Genomic DNA, 24258 nt, shown 5'->3' with positions numbered 1-24258 from the left:
AAATTCAAACTTCAGGTTCAAATGAGTTCAACAGGATTAACATCACATATCTTATGCCTGTTTACTCAGAATTAAACCCAGCTAAATTAAACAACTGGGTTTATGTGCATACAAGTGCAGACATATAGATGGATAGGCACACAAACACAGAGAAAAATAGATGTAATCTTGTTATATTATTTCTCCTGTTTTGTAGCTGGTTCCTTATCTACAGTCCAATCTAACAGGCTTCCAGAATTTGGAAATTCTGAACTTCAGAAATGGTAGCATTGTGGTGAACAGCCGAATGAAGTTTGCAAGACCTGTGCCTCGCAACGTTACTAATGCTGTATACATGATTCTCGAAGACTTTTGCAACACTGCCTACCAGACCATGAACCTGGCTATTGACAAGTACTCCCTCGATGTGGAATCAGGTATGATAAGGAAGGAGTATTTGCTGCTTGGTCAGTGAGTCAGGAGTAAAGCCTTATTCTCACTGAAGTGACGAATCAGTTAATTTCACAAGCTAAAACACCCAGAATCATTTTGAAGGCTACACACACACAAAGAAGGTAATGGTAAAAGGACCCCTGACCGTTAAGTCCAGCCGTGAATGACTCTGGGGTTACGGCACTCATCTCGCTTTATTGGCTGAGGGAGCCGGTGTACAGCTTCCGGGTCATGTGGCCAGCATGACTAAGCCACTTCTGGCGAATCAGAGCAGCGCATGGAAACGCTGTTTACCTTCCCGCTGGAGTGGTACCTATGTATCTATTTGCACTTTGACGTGCTTTTGAACTGCTAGGTTGGCAGGAGCAGGGACCGAGCAACGGGAGCTCACCCCATCACGGGGATTTGAACCGCCGACCTTCTGATCGGCAAGCCCTAGGCTCTGTGGTTTAGACCACAGCGCCACCCGTGTACAATTATGCTTGGTGTGAAGAGAGTAGATAGGGATAGGTTTTTCTTGTGGCTGGAAGTGGCTTACTAGGTGGGGGGCAGAGCTGCTATGTTTGCTTCCAGGCAGATGAGTTGCTGTTTATTGGGGGGATAGAGGGCAAGGTGGTGGCAGGTCAGCATGGTACAAATTTAGTAGTAGGAGCACTTGGCTGTTTCCAGTGGTGTGTTTGCACTGTGGAGCCTCCCCTCTATCTTCCCCCTCCTCCTCTCTGCTGTTGTAAGCAAAAATGAGCCATCTATGGGGAAAATAGTGACTGTCTCACCCAGTGAGCTACTCCTGCTCATAATGTTGGAAGATTTGAGACAGACAAAATACAGCACTTCTTCACAAAGCACATAGTTAAACCATGGATTTTGCTCTCGCAAGATGCAGTAACGGCCACCAACTTAAGTGGCTTTTAAAAAGGGGTTAGACAAATTCATGGAGGATATGACTACCCATGGCTGCTAGCCATGGTGAATAAGCTGTGCCTCCACTGCTAGGAATCACAAGTGGGGAGAGTGCTGTTGCAATCCTGTCCTGCTAATCTGGTTGGCCACTGTGATAACAGAAGGCCTTTGGCCTCATCCAGCAAGACACACAGCTCTGTTTCTCCATATCTCTGTTTCTCCATAATATTGATGTTGGAAGGGGCTGTGCAATATCTGGATCATTGTCTGGGCACAATAGTGAACTGGATGAGTCCAGATAAACGGTATCTGAACACTGGGAAGATGGAGGCAGTGGGTGTAGGTGATTCCTGTGCCCAGGAGATTGAGCGAATGCCAAACAAATGACTGCCATTGAATCAAATTAATTCTCTAAAAATGCTTGGTGAAACAAAAATGTTTTCAGGAGGGGAAGAAATATACAAACTGCAGGTGTCTGTCTGAATTCAATAGGAATAGTTTCCCCAAATGCTGGTGCCACTGCAGTAAAAGTTCTCTTTTTGCTGGTGCCTCCAGGAGATCAAGCTGATCCTTGCAAGTTCCAGGCATGCAATGAGTTCTCTGAATGCCTTGTGAACCAGTGGAGTGGAGAGGCGGAATGTGTCTGTTATCCTGGCTATCTAAGCATTGAAGGATTGCCTTGTAATAGCATTTGTGATCTACAGCCTGACTTCTGTCAAAATGATGGCAAATGTGATATAATCCCAGGGCAAGGGGCAATATGCAGGTAAGTGAACATTTGTGAAACATTTCAAATGCAGAAGATCAGAGGCATAGGCCTATTTATGTGATAATCCAGTTTTAACATTGAATCTGGTTTCAAAACAAAAGAAACCTAGAATACTTCCCTGAAGAGTGACCCTCCCAAGATCAGGAAGAGGTGCAGCTATACAGATTTTTTCCCTGCTCAAACTTTGTGCCTTAAATGTCCCTACTAGCTTCTTCCATGCCTCTTCTCACATAATTCAATTTGACCCATTGCAGAATATTTTAGCATTTCACTCAGCTGCTATCTTAGACGGGTGAAGATTAGCATCCAATACGAGCTCCAGCCATTTCACGTTGACAATAGAATAACTATTTTCTTTATCACTTCCCTTTTGACATGGGTGGATCACAGATGTCGTGTGGGTGAGAACTGGTGGTACAGAGGAGAGCACTGCGAAGAGTACGTCTCGGAGCCATTAGTCGTGGGTATCGCAATTGCTTCGGTAGCTGGCTTCCTTCTCGTAGCATCTGCTGTTATTTTCTTCCTGGCTAGAACTCTTCGTGATCAGTACACAAAGAGCGAAATTGAAGACTCGTTAGGGTAACTATAACTTGTAGGTTATTTAATCTTGGAGACTCCATTAGCATTGAAGGGGAGCCAGATAACAGACAAATACTAGAGATGAACAAATCTGTTGATTTTTGGTTTCTCTCAGTATCTCATTTTTCCAATCTTAAATTCAGTTCTTTTTTGAATTGACTTACAGTTTGCTTCTTGTTAGGACTAAATGCCAAAAAAATCCTAGTGGGTAACTTTAGCTTGATAAGTGGGAGCTGGAAGTAGCAATAGGCAATATTAACCTGGTCATGGGAGGGAAGCATAGGAGCCTGAAGAGGAATGGGCACATACATTGTGACTGCTGCAAAGATCTAAAGTCAACTCCAGGGACGCGGGTGGCACTGTGGGTTAAACCACAGAGCCTAGGACTTGCTGATCAGAAGGTTGGCGGTTTGAATCCCCGTGACGGGGTTAGCTCCCGTTGCTTGGCCCCTGCTGCTGCCAACCTAGCAGTTTGAAAGCACGTCAAAGTGCAAGTAGATAAATAGGTACCACTCCTGTGGGAAGGTAAACGGCGTTTCCGTGCGCTGCTCTGGTTTGCCAGAAGCGGCTTAGTCATGCTGGCCACATGACCCGGAAGCTGTACGTCGGCTCCCTCGGCCAATAAAGCGAGATGAGCGCTGCAACCCCAGAGTCGGTCACAACTGGACCTAATGGTCAGGGGTCCCTTTACCTTTACCTTTACCTTTAAAGTCAACCCCCTCAGGCGGTTCAGACATGGAAGCTCTATTCATGTTAGACAAGTATCCCCAATAAGAGTTGAACACAGCTTCTGGAAGTGCACAACTGTCAGTTACCTGTTGGAGGTGTTGCTCCACTTTGCAGCATGAACATTGGTTATCGTCTAGCTTATTCCCTGGAATGTCAGAGATTGTCAGTTAAGCTTTGGGAAATATTTTGCAAAGAGAGGATTCCTGTGTTTGACATAAGTTCTTTTTACTTTCTTTACAGGCAAGGAGACAGCCTTTCATCTATTGAAAATGCAGTGAAATACAACCCAATGTATGAAAGTGACGCTACTGGACACAGCCACTATTATCGGAGATATCCACAGCTTACTTCCTATAGTTCAACAAGCAATGAGACATCCACTGAGTACAGCAGTGAAGAAATCAGGCATATTTATGAACACAGTGAGCTAACTAAGGAGGTGGGTAACTTTACTTGTTTTGATGTGACCTCTATCACATCAGAATGACTTGCTAATAGCACATCAGTGTGCAATTTCAGTGCTAAATATGGAAGACTAATTTGATGAAAGCATAGTCAAAAGTGCTGAAAATATAACATTTGTACATTATGCTGCTCTGTATTGTACTAAGTACAGAACACCTTCGTTGGGAACTGTTGTGTTTTATATAGGACAATTGTGTAATGTATTATTTTCTAACGTTCCAGGAAATTCAAGACAGAATTAGGATTCTGGAACTCTATGCCAAAGATCGGCAGTTTGCAGAATTTGTAAGGCAGCATCAAATGTGAGTTAAATGTTTCTTAACTACTTCTGTAGATTTTTTTTTCATTGAACCCTCATTGTGTTCAAGCAACAGTTGATTCATTCAGTGATCAGCTAAATTATCATATTGTAGGGTGCAAGGAAGAAAGTAGATACAAAACCTTCATGATTATACAGCATACTGAAAGTATAAAACTGTTCAAAAGAGCTAATTATTAGCCTTAGGTCAATAGCATTTATTTCCCTAATTATTAAAATTGAATTCCTCGCTGTTCCCCAGTTATTTATATTTCATAGTGGAAAATTAACACTGTAACTCTAAATCCCATATTGTAAGGACAACTGCAATTTCAGTGCCATTGCAACTTCAAATTATTGTTACTTTATCTCAACATATTACAAAAGCAGTTAAATGTTTAGGAGGTAGTAAAAGTGAGCCAGTCTAGAACCATGATTCGCTGCTGAAAAGCTTAAGGTTAAGCAGAATCAAATGGATATGAGAGAGAGATTATTTTCGGTATCTTTGTTTAAGACCAGATAATATTCAATAGTTTCTTCCCCTTTAAAATAGGAGTTTGAAAGCTGTCAGAAGCACAAATCCTACTACAAGTTAGTCCTGAGTTCTACACATTCAACAAGGTAATGACTAAGAATATTAGTAGTTATTAGTAGAATATGTAGTTATTAGTAGAATGTAATGTCTGCTACTGTGGGTTCCATGAGATTGCAAACTTGTCATGCTAAGTTATGTCATTACAAAGCTTGTTCGTAATATCATTTATATCATTTATATAATTACAAAGGTTGTGTCAGCTGGTGCCTAAAGCTCAACCATGTTTGGCATCTTTGATGGAAATTATGTAGAATTGATTCTGATTGTTCTATTATATTAGACCGTAAGATTTTGTCTGCAAACTTTCTGAGTTGCTCAGACTACTTTGCTATTACTAGGAGGGACATTAAAGTGCAATGTATTGCCAAAACCTTAATTGTCTATTGCTGCTCTCATCTTGAAGAAGCCAAATTGGGTAGATAATTTAACTGAGTATATGGTCAGTCGCCATGACATCTATTGGCATATCTAGCAGGGCAAGGTAAACTGTAACATTCAAATCTATTCTATGTTAGTATTTAGCAAAAGGCAGCAACCGAAAATCCACAGTGCTTATTTTATTTTAAATGCCTTTCTCTAACATAAACCGCACTAACCAGTGTTCTTGGAGTTAAGACATGAATGCCATACACAAGGAAGATTTTGTTACATAAAACATTTTTATTTACAAGAAATAAATATTTTATTTATTTGGAATGGATACAGTTCATGTGTTTCCTCAGTTTAGGATGATGTTTCACAGGTGCTGTGTACTGTTGCTCTGTCCCAGAACATGTTATTAAGGCCAGAAGTCTCAGACTGTTTTTTCAGCAGAAACAGAAAGGGTTCTTGTAGCATTTTGAAGACTATCATTTTAAATACCTTAGCCGTCATATGCAATGCATTTGATGAATGCTAGTCTATGGAAGATCATGCCACAATAAATGTGTTAGTCTTTGAGGCTCTTTATTGCTTCTGAAACATTAGGGGGAAATACTACAGGTTGCCCCTGAGCACATTCAGGGTGTCCATTCTTCAGCAACCAAGTAACCATGATTACTAAATTAAAGGAATGGAAAAGGAAGAGCCTCTCTGCAAGTGATGAAGTCTCTTTGTCTTCCTAGTTTCTCGTTGTAGCCACATTGTACAGTTTCATTAATTCGGAAGAAATTATGGGGCTGGTCTAGTCAATTTTGTTCCAAAAGGAAAACGAATTTTTGTAAAAATTGTACAGGCCTACATGAGTGTATGTGTAGATATGCAATCATCCTTTTTCCAATTAAAACACAATGTTTTTTTTTAAAGAAAAAAGAACCACACATATGTTTTAAACTACTTCAAAAATTTACTTTGTCTTTATCGGAGTTGTTTCAATCACATTCCAATCACATCAAAATTTTGCATTAGTTAATATTGTTGTTTTCTGGGGGCTCACCCCCATGATTCCAGGATGCTTCCTGGAAAACTTTTTTAAAATGGCAGGGCATAAAACATGAATTTGGTGCTATGAATAAGAACAACCTGTGCTCCAGGTGTTTTTGTAATCTGTACACAACCTTTGATAAGAACTTACATAATTATGGCAGACTTCTCTTTTTTTGTTTTCAGGAATTTGCTCTTAAAAGTGGATCCAGTACAAGAATCACATAAGATGAAGATGGATGGTGTTTGCTACAGGAACGAGGCACTGATGTGGCTTCAGAATTTCTTATAGTCTTTTCAGTGACGCATATGGATATTAATGGTTCATGAATGGATTCCTTTGACCTTGAAATGAATGGAAAAAAAATGTAAGAAAGGCTCTTTATCCTTGGATTTTCAAACGCAATGGATATCACTGAAGATGACTCAAAGCTGTAACAATCATGAAAGTTAGTTTGATTTATTTGCAAAAAGGGGCGGGTTTTAATTAAATGGGCTACTGGCCACCGTACACATGATTCTTTTCTTGTTTTGTAAATCTCTTTTCTCACATCTTCTTTTTGGCGGGGAGGGGCTATATAAATAAAAAATAAAATAAAGTGATGGCGTCTCCTGCTTTGGAGGGCTAATTTTTGCTGTTGAAAAAGTGTTAGTAGGGAGGAAAATGCTGTGTTGCATGTGACAGGTTTATAGGTAACGACTGTTTCTCCACAAGCATTTTTTTTTAAAAAGGAACTATTTGGTCCATTGACAGGAAGGTAAAAGAGAAGTTATCTAGCTGTTTTGCACGTAAGGCATATTTAGCCTTTCTTGTCCAATATAAAATTAGAAGAAAATCTATTATTAGAAACATACTAAATGAAGAATTTCAGATTGCAAGTTTCCTCATATTTTCAAAGTTGTCCTGACTGTTGGCTTTCATGCTACACTTATTAGATAAGATGGCCTGAATCATCTAGAAAGTTTTCTCTCCACCAAAAGAGATACGAGTGGCTGTGTACTCGGTGTTTTTTTTTACATATATCACAGGCACATGTTACTGAAGGCAAGAAGGGCTACAGTTAAATAAAGGATTTTTTAAACTAATAGGGGTTCCCCTTTGTCAGAAGCTTGATTAAGTGTATGGTTGTTGTTGCTGATTTTTTTAATTAAAAAAAATGTTTTGTTTTAATTTAGTGTATTTTCTGTGCATCTTGTTTTTTTCTCATTAATGGATTCATGATAATGGTTTTGTATGCTATGATTTGTACTGGGTTCAAATATCCCACTAGAGAGATACCAGTCAAGTTCTTAATTCTTTGGAATTGCTATGGATTTGCCCTCCCCACTATTTCTTGGCTGTATCTGCGTACTGTCTCTTCTTGGCTGAGATCATTCTGAACTGAAGAATAATTTTTGTCTTGCCCCTAACAAGGCAAGTACGAATAATTTTGGGTAGTAGGTAATTCCTGGAATTGCATTGTTTGGGTAACTCTTAATAAATAGCAGTAGGGGATAAATATTTCTCATGTGAATTCACATACACAATTTGTGTGTCTCTCTGGTGCTTAGCTTTTCTTAGTGACAGATATTCGCAGTTTTGATGCAGTTTTGCATGGTTTAGAGGTGATGACCCCAGGATTGGGGGGGGGGGGGCTGTGCTAAAGACAATGCTGGCTCAAATCCAGCACACCTTGTTACTCCTCTAGTTTGAGTCATACTGTTGATTCTAGTAATTCTGTTCCTTATGGAGGATCAAGGCAAATCCAAAACTATTACTCCAACCCATATGCTTGCCCTCTCTCCCAGAAGTAGCCTGTTTTAACTGTGATCAGTATTCATTGTCTCCACATGTACAATGCTACCCTGCAGCCTTAACATTCCTCCATGCAATTTATGCAAAGTTTGGGATTCCCAAGGCCATTGCAATCCATTTGAGGAGCAGAGGTCCAATAAGTGAAAGGATTGATCCTCCAGCTTCCATTTCTTTGCAGCTGGAGGTACATCCTAGGATCTAGCTCTGAAATGCATTGCTGTGTAACATGGTGCAAGAGGAACCACCTCTTCATGCTTCTTTCCTGCCTTCATACTCTACCAATAATTTGCCATTTAGGGCTGGTCTGCACTGCTGCTTTGCTGCACACAAATGTTCTCTTGGGGTGAATCCGAAGTGCCTTTTCCCTGCGGCTTCTGCAGGGAGCACAACTGGAGTCGAGGCACTAGTTAATCTTACTTAAAAATCATCCCAATATAAAAAGGGGCCATATTAGGTCATCTGAAGATACAGCTGAACAAAACACTGTCATCAAGGTTGTCACAGTTGGGTGGAGCTGAGTGCACACTTTTGTCTAATTAGCAGTTTTTCATATGACTTTTGCTATTGCTATGTGTGCGCTTGTGAAGAAATCCTTGCGATAATCCTCTACTCTTAAAACACAGCTCAGTTGCAACAACACAATATAATTAATGAAAACACGTGGAGAAAGGAAATTTAATTAATGGGTTCACAGGAAAAGAGATACTGCATAGACAAATGTCCCGAAAGCAATGAAAACTAAAGCAAGCAAACTAATCTGCAGTGCAGACACAGCTTCCGTTATAGAAATAAATAATATTTTAGTTATCATTAGAGATCGACAAGTAATATATCATGTAGTCTGAGAGAAAATTCTCTAGCGTGTAGGCAAACTCTGTGTGATGTGGCTCTGTGCACATCCTTCAACAACAGCTTCTGATTTCTTGAATGCTAGCCTTGAAGAGGTTCTGGTCATGCTGAAAATGAATATTTCATTGTGTATACAGGAAATGTTTTTCTTATTGTACATAATATTATCTGTTTATTTTTCACTGCAATAAAACTTTTTTGTTGTTTCAAGAATCCCTGAGTTATCATTTATATAGCAATGATGCCCATAGACAGTATAATTGTTGAGAAGCCCCAAAGGCTTGTAGGTTAGTTAATTTAGCTGACTGAATTTCTGAATTGCTTCACACAACAGAGTTCCGAAGTGATTTACAAAAATAAAATACAAAAAAATACAGTTGAAAATACAAGCACATATTAAAAATGTAACCAGAGTAAAAACATTCAGATGTTGGGGGCAACAAAGATACCTTTGCCTGGCATCAAAATGATGACAATGCTAACACAAGATGAGCCTTTCTCAGGAGAGCATTCTATAGAGGGGGAGCTATCACAGAAAAGGCTCATTCTTTCACCACAGCCCTCCAAACCTCTCTCACAGATGGCACCCAGCAAAGGGCCTCAGGGTCTGGGACAGGTTCATATGGGGAGCTGCTCCTTTAGGTTTAGGGTTCCTGAACTATATAAGGCTTGAAAAATCAAAAACAGGACTTGGAAATTGGCCTGGAAACAATTTGGTAGCCAGTGCAGTCAGGCCAGAACCAGTGCTACATGTTCATCTTGTCCCAGTTAATCGAGCCATCACATTCTGCACTCATTTTTGTTTCTGAACTATCATGAAAGACAGCCCCATGTGCAGTGCATTGGAGTAGTCTAGCCAACTGAAGCTATGCTTTCCCCATCCAGTTGGGGTTGCAGCTGGGCAACCAGTCAAAGCTGGTAGAAGAGATACTGTGCTGCTGAGGCCACTTGAGCTTCCAACGACAATGTTGGATCCAACACTGCAAGTGGAGTTCATCTAATTTGGACAGAATTGGGGGAGAGAGTGTTGACCAGGTATAACTTGGGGTCAGCTAATAAGTGTTCCTAAAGGTAAAGGTAAAGGGACCCCTGACCATTAGGTCCAGTGGTGGCCGACTCTGGGGTTGCGACACTCATCTCGCTTTATTGGCCAAGGAAGCCGGCGTACAGCTTCTGGGTCATGTGGCCAGCATGACTAAGCCGCTTCGGGTGAACCAGAGCAGCGCACAGAAACGCCGTTTACCTTCCCGCCTACTTGCACTTTGAGATGCTTTTGAACTGCTAGGTTGGCAGGAGGCTTGGGAGGGGGAATTTTCAGCAGGAAAACAGTATGGGAGGAAACAGAGGCGGAACTAGCTGCCCTGGCACCTGGAGCGGTACACATGCTGTGCACCCAGGGTGGGGCTAGCCACCTGTGGGGGCGGGGTGAGCATCCCAGGGGGCGCTGCCCTTGGCGATGTCACCCCCCTCAAGGATGACACCCGGGGTGGACCGCACCCACCGCACCCCTTTCCTCTGCCAGTGGGAGGAAAGGGTTAACTGACCCACTCATCCCAATTGGGGCACTGATCAGGATACCCACTCCCCATTCTCCATAGCTGCAATTAATTAAAAAAAGGAGAAAAATAGTCCAAGTCACGAGAGTCAAAAACCTGTTCAGCTTGATGCACTGTTTGAAAGACAGATTATAGTAAACCAAGTGTGGCATTCTGAGCTAAATGAACCAAGGCAGCAGCAGCTAGTTCTACTATGTGTAAAACTGGAGGAATACGACTGTGAAAAGGGGACTGCGGAATGTGCTCAATATGGACAAATGCCCAGTCCATGTAAAAGGTCCTGCAGTCTTACAGCAGCACAGTCTCGCAGAGGCAGTTACAAAAGAGCCCTCTCAGCTTGGATGAAAGAGGATTAGCTGAAAGAATATTGCAAAAGATTAGTGGCGTCTTGCAGAGAAAGAGGGCACCACAGAGCACTTCCTGAGGCAGCTCAAGCCTCGCAAAGGACTAAATGAAGGGGCTTTTCCTTGTTTGACCTGCAGGTAGTGGTTTCCTGCTACACATTGCATCCATCTATAATCATTTGTTGAGGAAGTGAGCACCTCCATTCTTCCATTCTGCTCTTTCCAGAAAGAGAGATAACGCTAATAGGTTTATATGACTAAACAGGAATGTTTATATATAACTCCAAAGTACACTCAAGACATCAAAGCTATCACACCTAAAAATAAAAAGACTATTCTATGGACTAAAGTTGAGAAAAACCGATCGCACCAACACCTATATGCATACATTCAAAGGTCATACTGTGACCAGTAATATTCCATTAAAAATATGTTATATGTCTAGAACTTTAGAAGTTTACACCCCCAAGATCCAATGGAGAACACGATTAACACAATCCATCAGGGGTGCATGAATTTTTCAGTTTCATTTTTTTTCTCAGTTTCTCCTTTTTCCCAATTTTAAGTTTAGGTCTCCCACATTTCCACATTAGTTTGTGAAGCATTATGTTTTAAAGTTCTCACTGGATTTTAGCGCAAACCTCTTCTAATATGCATCTTTGTGTATGCAATTTTGCCTACCTTACATATTTTTGCAAAGAAATTTTCCCCAATATAAGGCATTTCCAGATGTTATTTTCACTAATATGCACATGTCACCCTAGTGCAGGCATTTTTGTACACATTACCTGGCAGGAAAATTGCAACGTAAAATTCAGAGAAATGCGAATTTCAATGGATAGCAGTGTTTCAGTCCACATATTGGTTCCCAAAGTGTGACTTAAGGAGGTTCATCTTTAAATGTGAAGTGAATTGAGTTTCCTCTCCATTCCAACCAGGAAGTTCTTTCAGAGAAGCCATAATTGAACAAAAGTGCAGTAGATGCTGAGCTCCTATTCATTTCACTTGGACACGTGCATGAACATTTCCTAGAGAAGTTTGTTTTGTGTCTGTGCCTCCTCTGTGAATGAGAGAGAGAGAGAGAGAGAGAGAGAGAGAGAGAGAGAGAGAGAGAAATGATTCAATGGTGCTGTCTAGTGAAATTAATTCTGCATCATTTTGCAGTTTGGGGACATCAGCAACAGGAGTCAATTGCTTTTTCCAATGGGCTGTAAATAGGTCAGCATTCTTTCTACAGAGTTTATGACCAGCACGTTGAACATGGACAAATGTTGGAGCCACAAGTATTTTACCTGCCAACATGGAACAGTTTTGCAATTCCCTGTGTTACTAAAGGAAATATACAGTGTTGTGTATAGGGTTTTGTAATAACAGAGAATGTATTTTGCACAGCATTAAGCCAGATAGTCCATAAATGGGCCACAAATTGCCTCGTTACTCTTGCCACTCCCTTCATGTATTTTTTACAACATGCAATAAATGTGAATGTATTGTAATGTTAAATATTTAAAATTACAGTAATATGCAGTATTAAGTGGTAGTAGCATGGTTGTGAGGAATTACCAGGTGCACGGTGAAGCAGAGTGTGTTTTCTAGTCATAAGTGGGATCTCTGATGGCTTTCCTTGAGCCTCTTTATGGTTCAGGGCCCACTAGTTGTCAATTTCTACTTTTTCTGTATATAAAACACTAGATACAAAATAACAGAAGTGACAACAAAAATACACAATTAACTTTAAAAAGACTACCAATGCAAAACATTTGTATCATTTCAAGCCCATTTTATATTTCATAAAACTGATGTAGAGAGTCCAAGCTCTCTACGTCAGAAATGTCTGCATTTAGAGAGAGGGAGATTTAGATAAGTTTCATTGCAAACTTCCACTTTAAAATACTGAGTTATCAGCAACTCAAACCTTTTCTGAAGCATAGTCTAAACACATCTTGTGGGATAAAAAGCTGCCTGAATCAGCTTCCCCTTTGATCATTTCAATCTTCCAAAGTCGTGAAGAGTCCAAAACTAGCTAAAGTGAGGGAGACATTCCAGGCACAGACAGAACTAGATGACATTTGAAGTGTTAAGTTCTACTTCCTAGACAATTCTTGTAAGGGTGACTAAATACTGACATATTATTGCACTAATTCTTGAAGACTAAGAATTTTAGGAATTGTCCAGAATGCTAACAGGACCATAAGTACAAGCTCAATGATAAAAAGTAATGAATGCCCAAATAAATACATTTCTCATGGTAGAAGTCTTGCAAGTAAGGTTTTTGGTTGCTTAGCACAATATAGCACAGGAACAGATGGTAAGGATCTTTACTCCATAACGTTAAGCTGTATACCATATGCTTGTTATTTCAGTGTGCCTCCTTTTCGGCTCAGCAGGCTTGAAAAGATTTTTCCATAGTTCAAATTTTTCTTCCTACTTTGAGTTCATGTGTTGACTGGTTGCTTAGAATTCTTAAGCTGATACATTTCAAACGGTCTTACTTAACTTTAAAACGTTGCCACAATATCAGCAGCAATATAGATTTTCAAAGCTGATACAGCCCGTTTATGTGCCTATAACATAAATTCGGGAATTTAAAGGCATGTGACTCTAATTCCAGCCTTGTTGAAGCTTCGGTCCTAATTTCCCATTCGTGTTTCAGAATCAACAGTTCTATTGCGATCGTTCCTCCTTGCTGATTCCCAGATTGCTTCTGCCATGAGAACATAAGAAACAGCCCTGCTGAATCAGGCCAAAGGCCCATCTCATCTAGCAGCCTGTTCTCACTGTGGCCAACCAGATGCATATGGGAAGCCCTCAAACAGAGCCTGAAAGCAATAGGACTCTCCTCACTTGTGCTCCCCAGCTGGTACTGAGTCATACTGCATCCAGAAGTGAAGGTAGAAAATAGCCGCCATTTATTATTATTATTATTATTATTATTATTATTATTATTATTATTATTACCCCACCCATCTAGCTGGGTTTCCCCAGGCACTCTGGGTGGCTCCCAACAGAATATTAAAAACACGATTAAAAATTGAACTTCCCTGGACAGGGCTGCCTTCAGATGTCTTCTAAAAGTCAGAGAGTTGTTTATTTCCTCAACATCTGATGGGAGGGTGTTCCACAGGGTGGGCGCTACTCCCGAGAATGCCCTCTGCTTGGTTCCCTGTAACTTCACTTCTCAAAGTGAGGGAACTGCCAGAAGACCCTCAGAACTGGACCTCAGTGTCCGGGCTGCACGATGGGGGTGGAGATGCTCCTTCAGGTATACTGGGCCCAGGCCATTTAGGGCTTTAAAGGTCAGCACCAACACTTTGAATTGTGCTCAGAGACCTACTGGGATCCATCACACTTAGTAGCCATGAATAGCCTTTTCCTCTATGTTCAGGGAAAACCTGCATGCCATCATTCCTTAAGATGATGCAGTTGGCTCCCTTGTCAAACAGGGGACACACTGAGATGTTATTCTTTGTAGTATCTACAAAGTACAAGGCAGGGTCAGGAGAGGCTCTTTTGGTGGGACAGTGCCATGGAGCAGCCTCCTTTGCAGTGGCATCAATGCTGCTTACCTGGATGGCCTAGGTCCGTTCCCCCTGCCCCCCCGCCCCCCGCCCCCGTATTCACAAACTGTAATTCAGTGGCAAGGCCCATGAGTACATAGATTAGTAAGCAGGGCTTTTTTCAGCCAGAATTTGCTGGAACTCAGTTCTGGCACCTCTCAGGTGGGCGCCATTGCCATGATAAGAGAATAAGGGAGGCATTTGTGGTGAGTTCCGGCACCTCTTTTTCTAGAAAAACATTACTGCTAGTAAGAGAGAATAGAATGATAAATTCATGATGGAAAAAAAAGGTGTGCTAAGGGTCCTGGTGCTTCCGGAGATTAACATCAGCATATGGTTCCTTTCTCTTCCCAATTACCGGCTCAAATCCAGCTAGATCAGCATTTACCATCTGTTTTTGTTACCATCTGTTAATTTATTACCCCAGAGAAGTTAACTGGGGTACTCAATCCAGTTTAGAATGGACAGGTGGTCATAATGACAGCTCAACTCTGCAGTCATTAACGTGGAGATCTGGCTCAACTTCCTTGTGGGCAGCCAAAACTGACCACCTCAGCCAGGAGGACTTTTCCTTAATTACATTTCGCTTTCTCCTGAGAGGCATTTTCCAATGCGTTTTTCCAACTAAATAGACATTTTCCACTGAAGGAAAAAGTTGCCTCACAAATCTATTAAGCTCTGTTCTTCATCTCCAAATTTAGTACTTGTGTCTCCTAAACGCTTTTGCCCCTAAATGATTTGAAAAATGGCCAAAATCTTTATATTATCAGAAGTCTGTACTAAATAATACTAAACACAGACATGGTATTGTATGGAAAACAGAGTGAATCTGAATAGTTAGGAGTCGGGCTGAGTTGAAAGTGGGGAGCTCATATTGTGAAAATTGTCTTTGGGCTATTGTTCAAGCAGGAGTTTGCAAAATAAGCTAAAATTTCAAAAGAAGAAAAAGAAGCACTTATTTGGTTTTGTGTGATCATCATAAAGCATAATTCGATTGTTTACATGAGGCATCGAAGCAAGGCTTCCTATCCTCACTCCTGACTTTGTGAAGTTAGCATGTATCCAAAATTTTATTTGCTATTTAAAAAATTGCTGTTTAACTCCATGTTGCCCACATGACCCCTGGATTGGCTGGGATAACCTCAGGAGGACCCTCCTTCCCTCCAAGGCTTCCTTCGCACATGAAGTCAACAATAATTATGAGAGGAAAGTGTTTCTGAAAACAACATCATGTCTTCACAATAACTGGAAGCATTTGTATGGGAAGCCATGTGAAAAATCTTTCGATTTAAGTTCGCCCACCTGCTGCACTGTGCTATTTCCTCAGCCACAGCAGAGCACTTGCTTTTCACCTTTGCTGTTCACCTTTACGCCTAGGCATTTTACCTCAACTATACCTTATTAAGAGTGATGTCAAAGCCAGGTGTCCTGGATAGTGGAGTCATTACTGATCTTTGGCTTAAAACCAAACAACCACACAACAGTGCTAGATTTAAGAGAGAGAAAATGCATGCAAAATGCAATTGGGGGAAGGAACACCGCACTTCCTTTAGTTGAAAGGCATTTAAGGTTCCATTGGAAGAGATTAAAAAACACACCCAGTTGCCATGGTAACTGTGGAATAAAATCTCTGTTAAACTGACAGGCTCTGTCCCCTCCTCTCCCCTCCTGAGGCTGGGAAAATGTATGCTGTATGATTTCCCATAAGTCAGATGAGCTCCTTTATCTCAGCTGATGGCAAATGCTAGGTTAAATATAGGCTATTGCCATGCCAGCAGCTATCTAACTAATCAAGCATAAAATTCAATATGCATTTGCCACAAGTTGATTGATCCAAACATTAATCAGATGATGCGATCTCAGCAGTGATAAGTCCTAACAGAAATGTACAGCAACTCAACAAACACAACAACAAAGGGGGTTCAAATCCTGAAGACCTCATCCCACTACAACTGATATCATTAAACAATAAATAAATAAATAAATAGACTATTGTAAGAGGAAAGGAAGCATTGGGTGTGTGAAAATTGCCTAAAAGTGTGAGTGCTTATTTAGATATGAGCTTATGGTCCCCCCCCCTCAACTGTGGGACACTTCTATTTGGCTGTGGTTTTATATAAACCACACTTAGGATGATTGCAAACTGTTAAGGATTAATGGCTGATATTTATATACCTACACCAGTACAATTGGGCACCTTCATCTGCCCCAGCTGCAACAAAGCATGTCTCTTCCGTATTGGTTTCTACAGCCACAGCAGGCGCTATAACTCTCCAATGGTTTGGCTTCACCCCCAAAGGCACACACTTCCATTTTCTCCCGAACCAAATGGATGCCAACACCAGGGGGAGATTCCTTTTCTAGAAGGAGTTAACTGCAGGTTTCTGGACATCTGTTGCTGATGCAACGTGCTAAAGTCAGACTGTGTGGGACGGGCTAAATCATGAGCTCACAGACAGGCCTGCTTACCTTGTGTGACCACGGGCTCCTTTTTTGTCTCTCAGGTCCCCTGCCAAGAAGGAATTCCATCCAAATCCCACAATGGTTTATGTATGGTAGCACGGTCGAAAGTAAACTGGGATTATGTGAACTGTCTGACAGAGAACAATCAAAATTCACTTATGGTTTGAGACTCACAGAAGAACAGAAAGCTACAAATGTTTGCTGTTTATACTACAGTATATACTAAAGTACAGTGGTACCTCGGGTTACATACGCTTCAGGTTACATACGCTTCAGGTTACAGACTCTGCTAACCCAGAAATAGCACCTTGGGTTAAGAACTTTGCTTCAGGATGACAACAGAAATTGTGCTCTGGGGGCGCGGCAGCAGCAGGAGGCCCCATTAGCTAAAGTGGTGCTTCAGGTTAAGAACGGACCTCCGGAATGAATTAAGTTCTGAACCCGAGGTACCACTGTATGCTAAAGTTATACTAAAGTATATACTGATGCCCAGTAGTCATGGTCCATAAGCTAAGTAGTTGCCCAGGAGCCCAGTCCTATGCTTCAACTCTGATTTCTACATCAGTAATAGAGGCTTTTTAAAATTTCAGCTACAGCAGCATCCTGTGCTAATCAAGCAGGTTTAAGAGTTTTCTACTTCCCATTGGACCTCCTAAACTAGGTCTATACAACCCACTCGGTCCAAGACTCAGTCCACTGGTATGGCATATATGCGAATTATTCTAATAATTTATAGCCTTGCCATTTCAGGAGATTTTCTGGGGGCTGAGCACTGCAAATACTTACATACATATACATATATACATATATATATATATATATATATATATATATTCAAAATGTACAGAAAATGCAATGAATATCAACACAAATATCAATACAGGAGGGATCAAGAATTGAAGATTTAAGTACTTGGTAAAATGTCTTCAATTTACATTGAAAACTAAGATCAGCCAATATTGTGCAGCCAGGTTAGAGAAATGTGGGTGGGTGTCATGTCATACATCTCTAATTAGATATTACAGTGAGAAGAGGGGGAATGAGAAGCACGGCTGCCATTTTGAGTTGAGGCATCTGATCAAGGCCTGTATTTTAAAATGAGCTTAAAGATATATTTGCAAATGTTTGTATGTTTCATGCCAGGCAGAAACCAGCTGCCTAAGTACTTTGGCAGTTGTTTATCTTCCTGCTCTCCTGAACAAGGGCCCCCCTGATTTATAGCAGTAGCAGGAGACAAGTTTCTCAAAGTTGTAAAAGGAAATTACAGGCTGGGAGCAAATGTTACACTGACCCTACATATTACAGAATACAATCAAGCTGCAAAAACACTAATTAAGTGTTGGTAAATAGTAAGATCTATTGTTTAACAGAAAATAATACCACGTGCCTCCCATCAGACTCTAGCCATATTTTCCTAAGGTTTAAGGTATACTGAGAGAGTTAAAGGGCAATAAATTTTGGGAAGAGCTAATGGAAAAAGCAGCTGGCTGGGAAAGGAGGGTGTAAACTGAAGAGGCTTCTTTTGAAGCTGTTTTTACTGAGTTCCTTTTTTACTTTGCAAAGGCATTTTCTTCTAAAAAGCTATCTATGTTATGTATGAGATTTGTTGGCTTAATGTAATTATGCAAAGGATCTAGAAAGTAAGAAATGTTAGATTCTTATGTTAGATTCTTATTTCATTGATGGTGTTTGAGAATGTGAACCCAAGATTTCTGTTTAGATAGAATTTAATACCATGAGCCATTTGTTTTAGCCATTTGTTTTGGAATGCAGGGGCAACAGGGGCAAAAGGTGATCTGGTAATTAAGGTGCCTTGTCGAGGCAAATGTAAGATATATGGCTACTTGTCTGCCATTTATGGATAGAAGGAAATATAGCTCTTTGTCTCCCATAAAAGGTAATGGGAAATGGGTGTATCTTTTATGATTGGTTCTAGCAAACAGCCAATAGGAATTTCAACCAGGCTGATTGGACAGAGGCAGCCAAAGGAGGAGCAAGGGGGCTGGGCTGAGGAAATATAAGTGCTGGCCATCAGGGCTGGAAGAGGCAGAGCTTTGGTAACCATATACCACTGTGCGTATCATTTATTTGTCTGACAAATAAATTATTATTTTAATTTCTCTATTGCTGTGTTGAATATTTCATTCCAGCTAAGCGTTAACCACAAGCAGGGTGCTACAGAGTGACAAATTCATAGTTAACAGAATGTCTAGGTTCAGCCTGTTGAAGGACACAGACCCCATACAGATCTTTTGAAGACCTTCAGTGACTACATTCCTCCATTCAGCAAACTATGGTATCTTTCATATCATCATGATTAAATTAAATTTTCAGTCTGACCCACAATTAATACTTGGAGTAATCCTGGTTGGAAGTAGAGAGCCAGTGTGGTGTAGTGGTTAGATCAACGTGGGGAAGAAGCAGGGAGGGAAGATCAACATTGGTAAAGCGGCGACTTCGGTTTCTCTTCCTCCTCCAGCTGTCACTCTTCTCCTAACTCAGCAAAAAGAAGGCAGAGTTGCTGCACGGGGGTCTCTGGGCAAAAAGGAGTAAGAAGCTACTTCCAAAGCCAAGCTGGAAGGCAAGGCCAGAAGAAGAGAGGAGTGGGTGGCAGATCTTGCCTCCCAAGGTAGTCGCCTCACATGGCCTCACGGGCTGGCTGGCCCTGGACTTTGGCATGTTTTCTTGATCCAGCCACTGAAGGGAAACAGGAAAAAATATTACAGCTGGAAGAAAAACAAGTGGCTTAGAGGAACCTGCCTTTTCTTTTAAAAACCGCAGATTTCTGAACATGCCAGCTTGCCATTTACTAACATCTTCCAGTTTTCCATTGTAACACAACAATCAGTGGGAACTTTCCAACTGCATTGTCTTTTTTAAAAAGGGAGTACTTGTCAGGAAGCTGCTCCGGGTGGCAGATTGGCACAAGAGGTTGGCAGAATCCCTGTCTTGAAAATGAGATGCAATTTAAGTGGCATTCGCTTTTCTTGTTCCTGTCCTGTTATAAGTACCAGAGATGCCACTGGGCATTTGGAAGCAGTTCAGGGATCCTGAATTCAGTTGTTAAGTGCATATAAAGGTTCCTTAGAACTGTAGTACAGTTCTCCCGTCTCCATCAACACTGATTTATCTATAATGAAAACATTGTCATATTTCTTTCCCTTCTGTGTGTTCTATAAGAATAAATGCATGAACAAAACCTCACTGTTAAAGCTGAAAGAGAATAGAATGCAGGTGAAATGCTGAATTTATCGGCCACTGTTGGTTCAGCCCCTTTTGTCACTGAAAAACCTGCTGCTTTTCCATATGCCGTTTCTGCTTGGAAGTCAGCAAAGGTCCACTGATCCTATTTAGGGAGCTCTTGCAATCAAACTAGATTACAACTTGGGTGCTGATGGGACTAAAGGAATTGTATTGCCTAGTCTTAGTTAAGATAGTTGTACAATACTGAGAGCTACTTAAGAAGGAGGACAATTAATTCTGTTACTGCTTACACATCTTGGAAGCCACGGATAATGTAGCTGATAAAAGGTCCCTTCAGACTAGTGGGGGGGCGGTTTGGAGATGTATTCTGCAGCATGATATTGATGCAATTATTGTGCATTAGTGGTTGACTTAAATGTTACTGCATTATCGCTGTCTGGAGGGTATTCTTTCACTAAGGTAAAGGTAAAGGGACCCCTGACCATTAGGTCCAGTCGTGACCGACTCTGGGGTTGCGGCGCTCATCTCGCTTTATTGGCTGAGGGAGCCGGCGTACAGCTTCTGGGTCATGTGGCCAGCATGACTAAGCTGCTTCTGGCGAACCAGAGCAGCACACGGAAACGCCGTTTACCTTCCCGCCAGAGTGGTACCTATTTATCTACTTGCACTTTGATGTGCTTTCGAACTGCTAGGTTGGCAGGAGCTGGGACCGAGCAACGGGAGCTCACCCCGTTGCAGGGATTTGAACCGCCGACCTTCTGATCAGCAAGCCCTAGGCTCTGTGGTTTAACCTACAGCCCAACAAATGCAGGACAAAAACAAATAAACTTGGTACAAAAAGTTACAAGCTTTCATCAGGAACTTAGGGAACACGCACTGATGGGAAACAAAGCACAATGTCTGCTCTGAAACTTTTGCAGGCAAGAACAGCATTGAAAGGGATTGTGTATAAGTGTCCTGGTACCATCATGAGCACAAATAATCAAGAATGCACAATAAAAATGGCATCTGAAAGGCACCTGAAGGGCCATAACCCTAGATCAGGAATAAAGGCAGAAATATGCCTGTGTTGTGAGAACCTTCACCAGAGGAAGATGAAGCTTGCTTCTACTTCAGTTTGCCTAGAAACTGTACAATCTTATCAAGTCTCATTTTGTGGTGAGAAAGCTTACAGAGCAAAGACAAAAAAGAATTATGCATTTGGTACTCAGAATTTGGTACTCAGTAAATCCCCACTTTTTAAAAAGCATGCTGGTTGTGCTAGGGCAGCTGGGTGCTTAAATCTACTTTAATTGGGCAGAATTATATTTCCCGATATGCGTTTGATTCCATCCTGCAAAACAGTGACAGTTAGGAAGCACCCTTAGTCCCAATCCAAACTGACTGCAGCTGTTAAATATATTTCTGAATGCTCTTATTGCTGTGCCTTATAAATATTATTTTGCAGTGTCCACATGTTTAATGTTCTATGTAAACCTAAGACTTTTCTGAAAATCACAGCGTTGTTGGGGTTTTATATTAATTCTTTTTGGCATATGTTCTTTTTTGAATACATTCTTTTAACACAATAACATTTAACATTTTGCTCCCTTCAAACATCTGTCCTTTATTTACAGCAGCTCACTAGAGGGCAGTAGAAGCTCACAGTATTATATCATCTTGAACGCTCAAATCAAGAGATATGCAAAAGTGTTAGATTAAATGTATCCTTAGCATGGATCAGTAACTGATTCAGAAAAAGGAAACAGAGAGTAAAAATAAATGACAGATCTCTCAATGGAGATGTGGAAAGTAGAGTCTCCCAAAGATTGGTATTGGGACCAGTGCTTTTTAACTTGTAAATAAATGTCAACAGCTATTTCCATCCTGAACCCAGATAATGTGTTTCCTCAAAGAAGACGTGCAACTGGAACTGCATTGCCACAACCACCTCCAGTACTTTGCCCCAAAAGGAGGTTTTTGCAACTGGATTGTTAAATACTGTCAGATCCAGAATAGTACCTCCTACCCCAGAAATGGCCACAGTACTGCCTCCTTCAAAGTGGAAGGCTCCATCCCTTCACACAAAGACATGTTCACCAAACCCTGGACCCACCAGTCATGTTGGGTCTGACTACCATGTGAGTATGCGCACAGCAATGTTCCATCTTGACCTTCATAGCTGATTGGTCAGGGTGGAACATTGTGCGCATACTCACAAGCACCTGGTCAATGTTTAAATTCAGGCTACCTTATTAATAATTTTAATGAATACTTTATGTAAACTGCTTTGAGCTTTTGATGATGAAGCAGCATGTAAACACACACACACACACACACACACACACACACACGATAACACCAACAGGCTGCAAAAACATGAGGTCCCTGGCTTAGACATGGAGTCAATACATAACCAACCACCATAAGCCACAATTTCATTAGGCAACTCAACCATTTGATGAAAATAGAAGCAATGGGCCCTCCCTCAAAACTGGAAAGTCTATGATGAATCTTGATACAAGGTAAACAAAGACTTTATCAGCAAAATATGGCTCCTTTTCAAACTAAAACTCAGCTGCCTGTTTCCTGCTACTGCTCTTTTCTCCTAGGGGAAACCCTACTGCAGGCCTGTGTTAGGAGCCCTGCTAGCGAGCTGTCAATAAATCTGTGAAATTACTAACTTATTGGAGAAGCTTGTATTCCATTGTCAATTTTCAACAGACAAAACAAGTTTGCCTCTGGGAACCTCTCAGCCTCCGAGGGTCGGAGTATTGTTATCATCACAGCTTGCGTAAGGATATGGCAATGAGTACTGTTGAGGACTTGGGGATGAAAAGGAGGAAAAGTGCTAGTGCTGTCAAACCCTTTTAATCAAGCTCATTTTATTTTTGCGCAATGTGGTAACATCTGTACATATTTGCAAAGGGCACATCAGGACATTTTATACTTTGTCTCAGCTTGTGCTATATAAGAGTTCTGGGTCTCTGCCCCCTCCCCCCCCCCCCCCGTTTTAATATAATCATGCTATTATGGGAATGTTAACAAGTTAAGTCTCCAGGCTAAAAAAGAACAAGAAAATAAAAAGAAACTGCTCTAAATACCTTACTTATATGTAATGTTTCTTTCCATTCAGATACGATGGGTGAATGAAAAAAAGTCTCGCTCAAGTCTCATTTTAATCACGACACATTCTCTGGTTGTTCCAATATATCCTGGCAAAGAGTTTTATGACTTCACACTTTGCAGTTCTCACGCGCCTAGCAAGATGTTACGGAATTTTGAATTTGTTACTTGTGGAGAAGTACATAGAGGAATGTGCATTCCAGAATAAGCCTCTCTTTTCCAAATGGAGTTGAATCTTTTGCATCAATTATGCAGAGGTTTTCAACCTTTCTGAGTCTCTGCTCCCTTAACCAACTACGCTCTTGCTGCAGCTCCCTTGTGGGGCTCAGGTACCCAGTTATGTCACCCCTTGCCTGCAGAGCTGGCAGCCCCTCACCCCTTTTCGAACACCCTCCCTCTCCTTGAGAGTCCTCTGGGCAGCCGCCGCTGCAGCCCCTGGTCTCTGAGCTGCTGCCCCCCACCCCACCTCACCCCAAAGACAGATGCCTCACATAGGCACCATTCGCCTATGGAGCTTATAGCCTGGGCTGCCACAACAAACAGCTGTGCAAGCCTTTGGGAGGCAGAGACTTGAGAGGGCATCAGAGGAGGGAGGGAAGGAAAGAGGGACAGAGGCCAGTGTTGCCTGTGGCACCCCTGACCATCATTTAAGGCACCTCAGGGTGCCACGACACACTGGTTGAAAGCTACTGATGTAAGGAAATAAAAGGGCTGAGAATGGCACAGCAGTGGGTACTGGGAGCAATATAGAAAGATATGGGGAAAATATCAGTGAAGGGAAGGCCAGGTGGAGAAGATATTCAAATAACGATGTTGCCCACAGGCCCTTTATTGATGAAGGGGGATCTACAGCAGAATTTGAGATCCTCCTATAAGGAAATCTACTGAAGCAGAAACAGTTTCCCGTTTCTCTGACAGTGGAGGGAACTATGCGTTGCATTCCAGCCCAGTAAAGACGCACAAGGGGAAGGAAACAACAACAAGCCTTGCAGCATTTTGAGGACGAACATATTTACTACGACATCAAGTTTTATGGACTCCAGCCCGCCTCATTAGACAAATGAAGTGTTATCCTGAGTCATGTGGTTGAAAAGGGGGGTTGTAAATACTGAGGTCAGAAGCAAAGGAAATGTAGAAAGTGCTGTGATAATTGCATTGGCAATGCTGAATTTCCACGCACACAAATTGTTGATGAAACAGACATTCTAACATTGGTG

The 24258-nt window shown here is 41.4% G+C and overlaps 1 protein-coding gene across 1 annotated transcript in view; it reads left to right on the top strand.

Annotated features, from left to right (window-relative positions):
* The window catches only part of IMPG2 (interphotoreceptor matrix proteoglycan 2), a 63913-nt gene extending 56994 nt beyond the window's left edge, over nt 1-6919 (top strand). The window contains exons 15-21 of the mRNA XM_077927180.1: nt 197-416; nt 1888-2098; nt 2492-2680; nt 3650-3848; nt 4097-4176; nt 4726-4793; nt 6355-6919. Of these exons, the coding sequence (XP_077783306.1) occupies nt 197-416; nt 1888-2098; nt 2492-2680; nt 3650-3848; nt 4097-4176; nt 4726-4768 (942 nt within the window). The 3' untranslated portion in view covers nt 4769-4793; nt 6355-6919. The remainder of the gene's footprint in view (nt 1-196; nt 417-1887; nt 2099-2491; nt 2681-3649; nt 3849-4096; nt 4177-4725; nt 4794-6354) is intronic.
* Nucleotides 6920-24258: the final 17339 nt, after the last annotated feature.

This window comes from Podarcis muralis, chromosome 4 (assembly GCF_964188315.1).
Source record: "Podarcis muralis chromosome 4, rPodMur119.hap1.1, whole genome shotgun sequence".
Taxonomy (NCBI): domain Eukaryota; kingdom Metazoa; phylum Chordata; class Lepidosauria; order Squamata; family Lacertidae; genus Podarcis; species Podarcis muralis.
The sequence above is the reverse complement of the archived record's forward strand: the minus strand, read 5'-3'. Positions and strand labels throughout refer to the sequence as shown.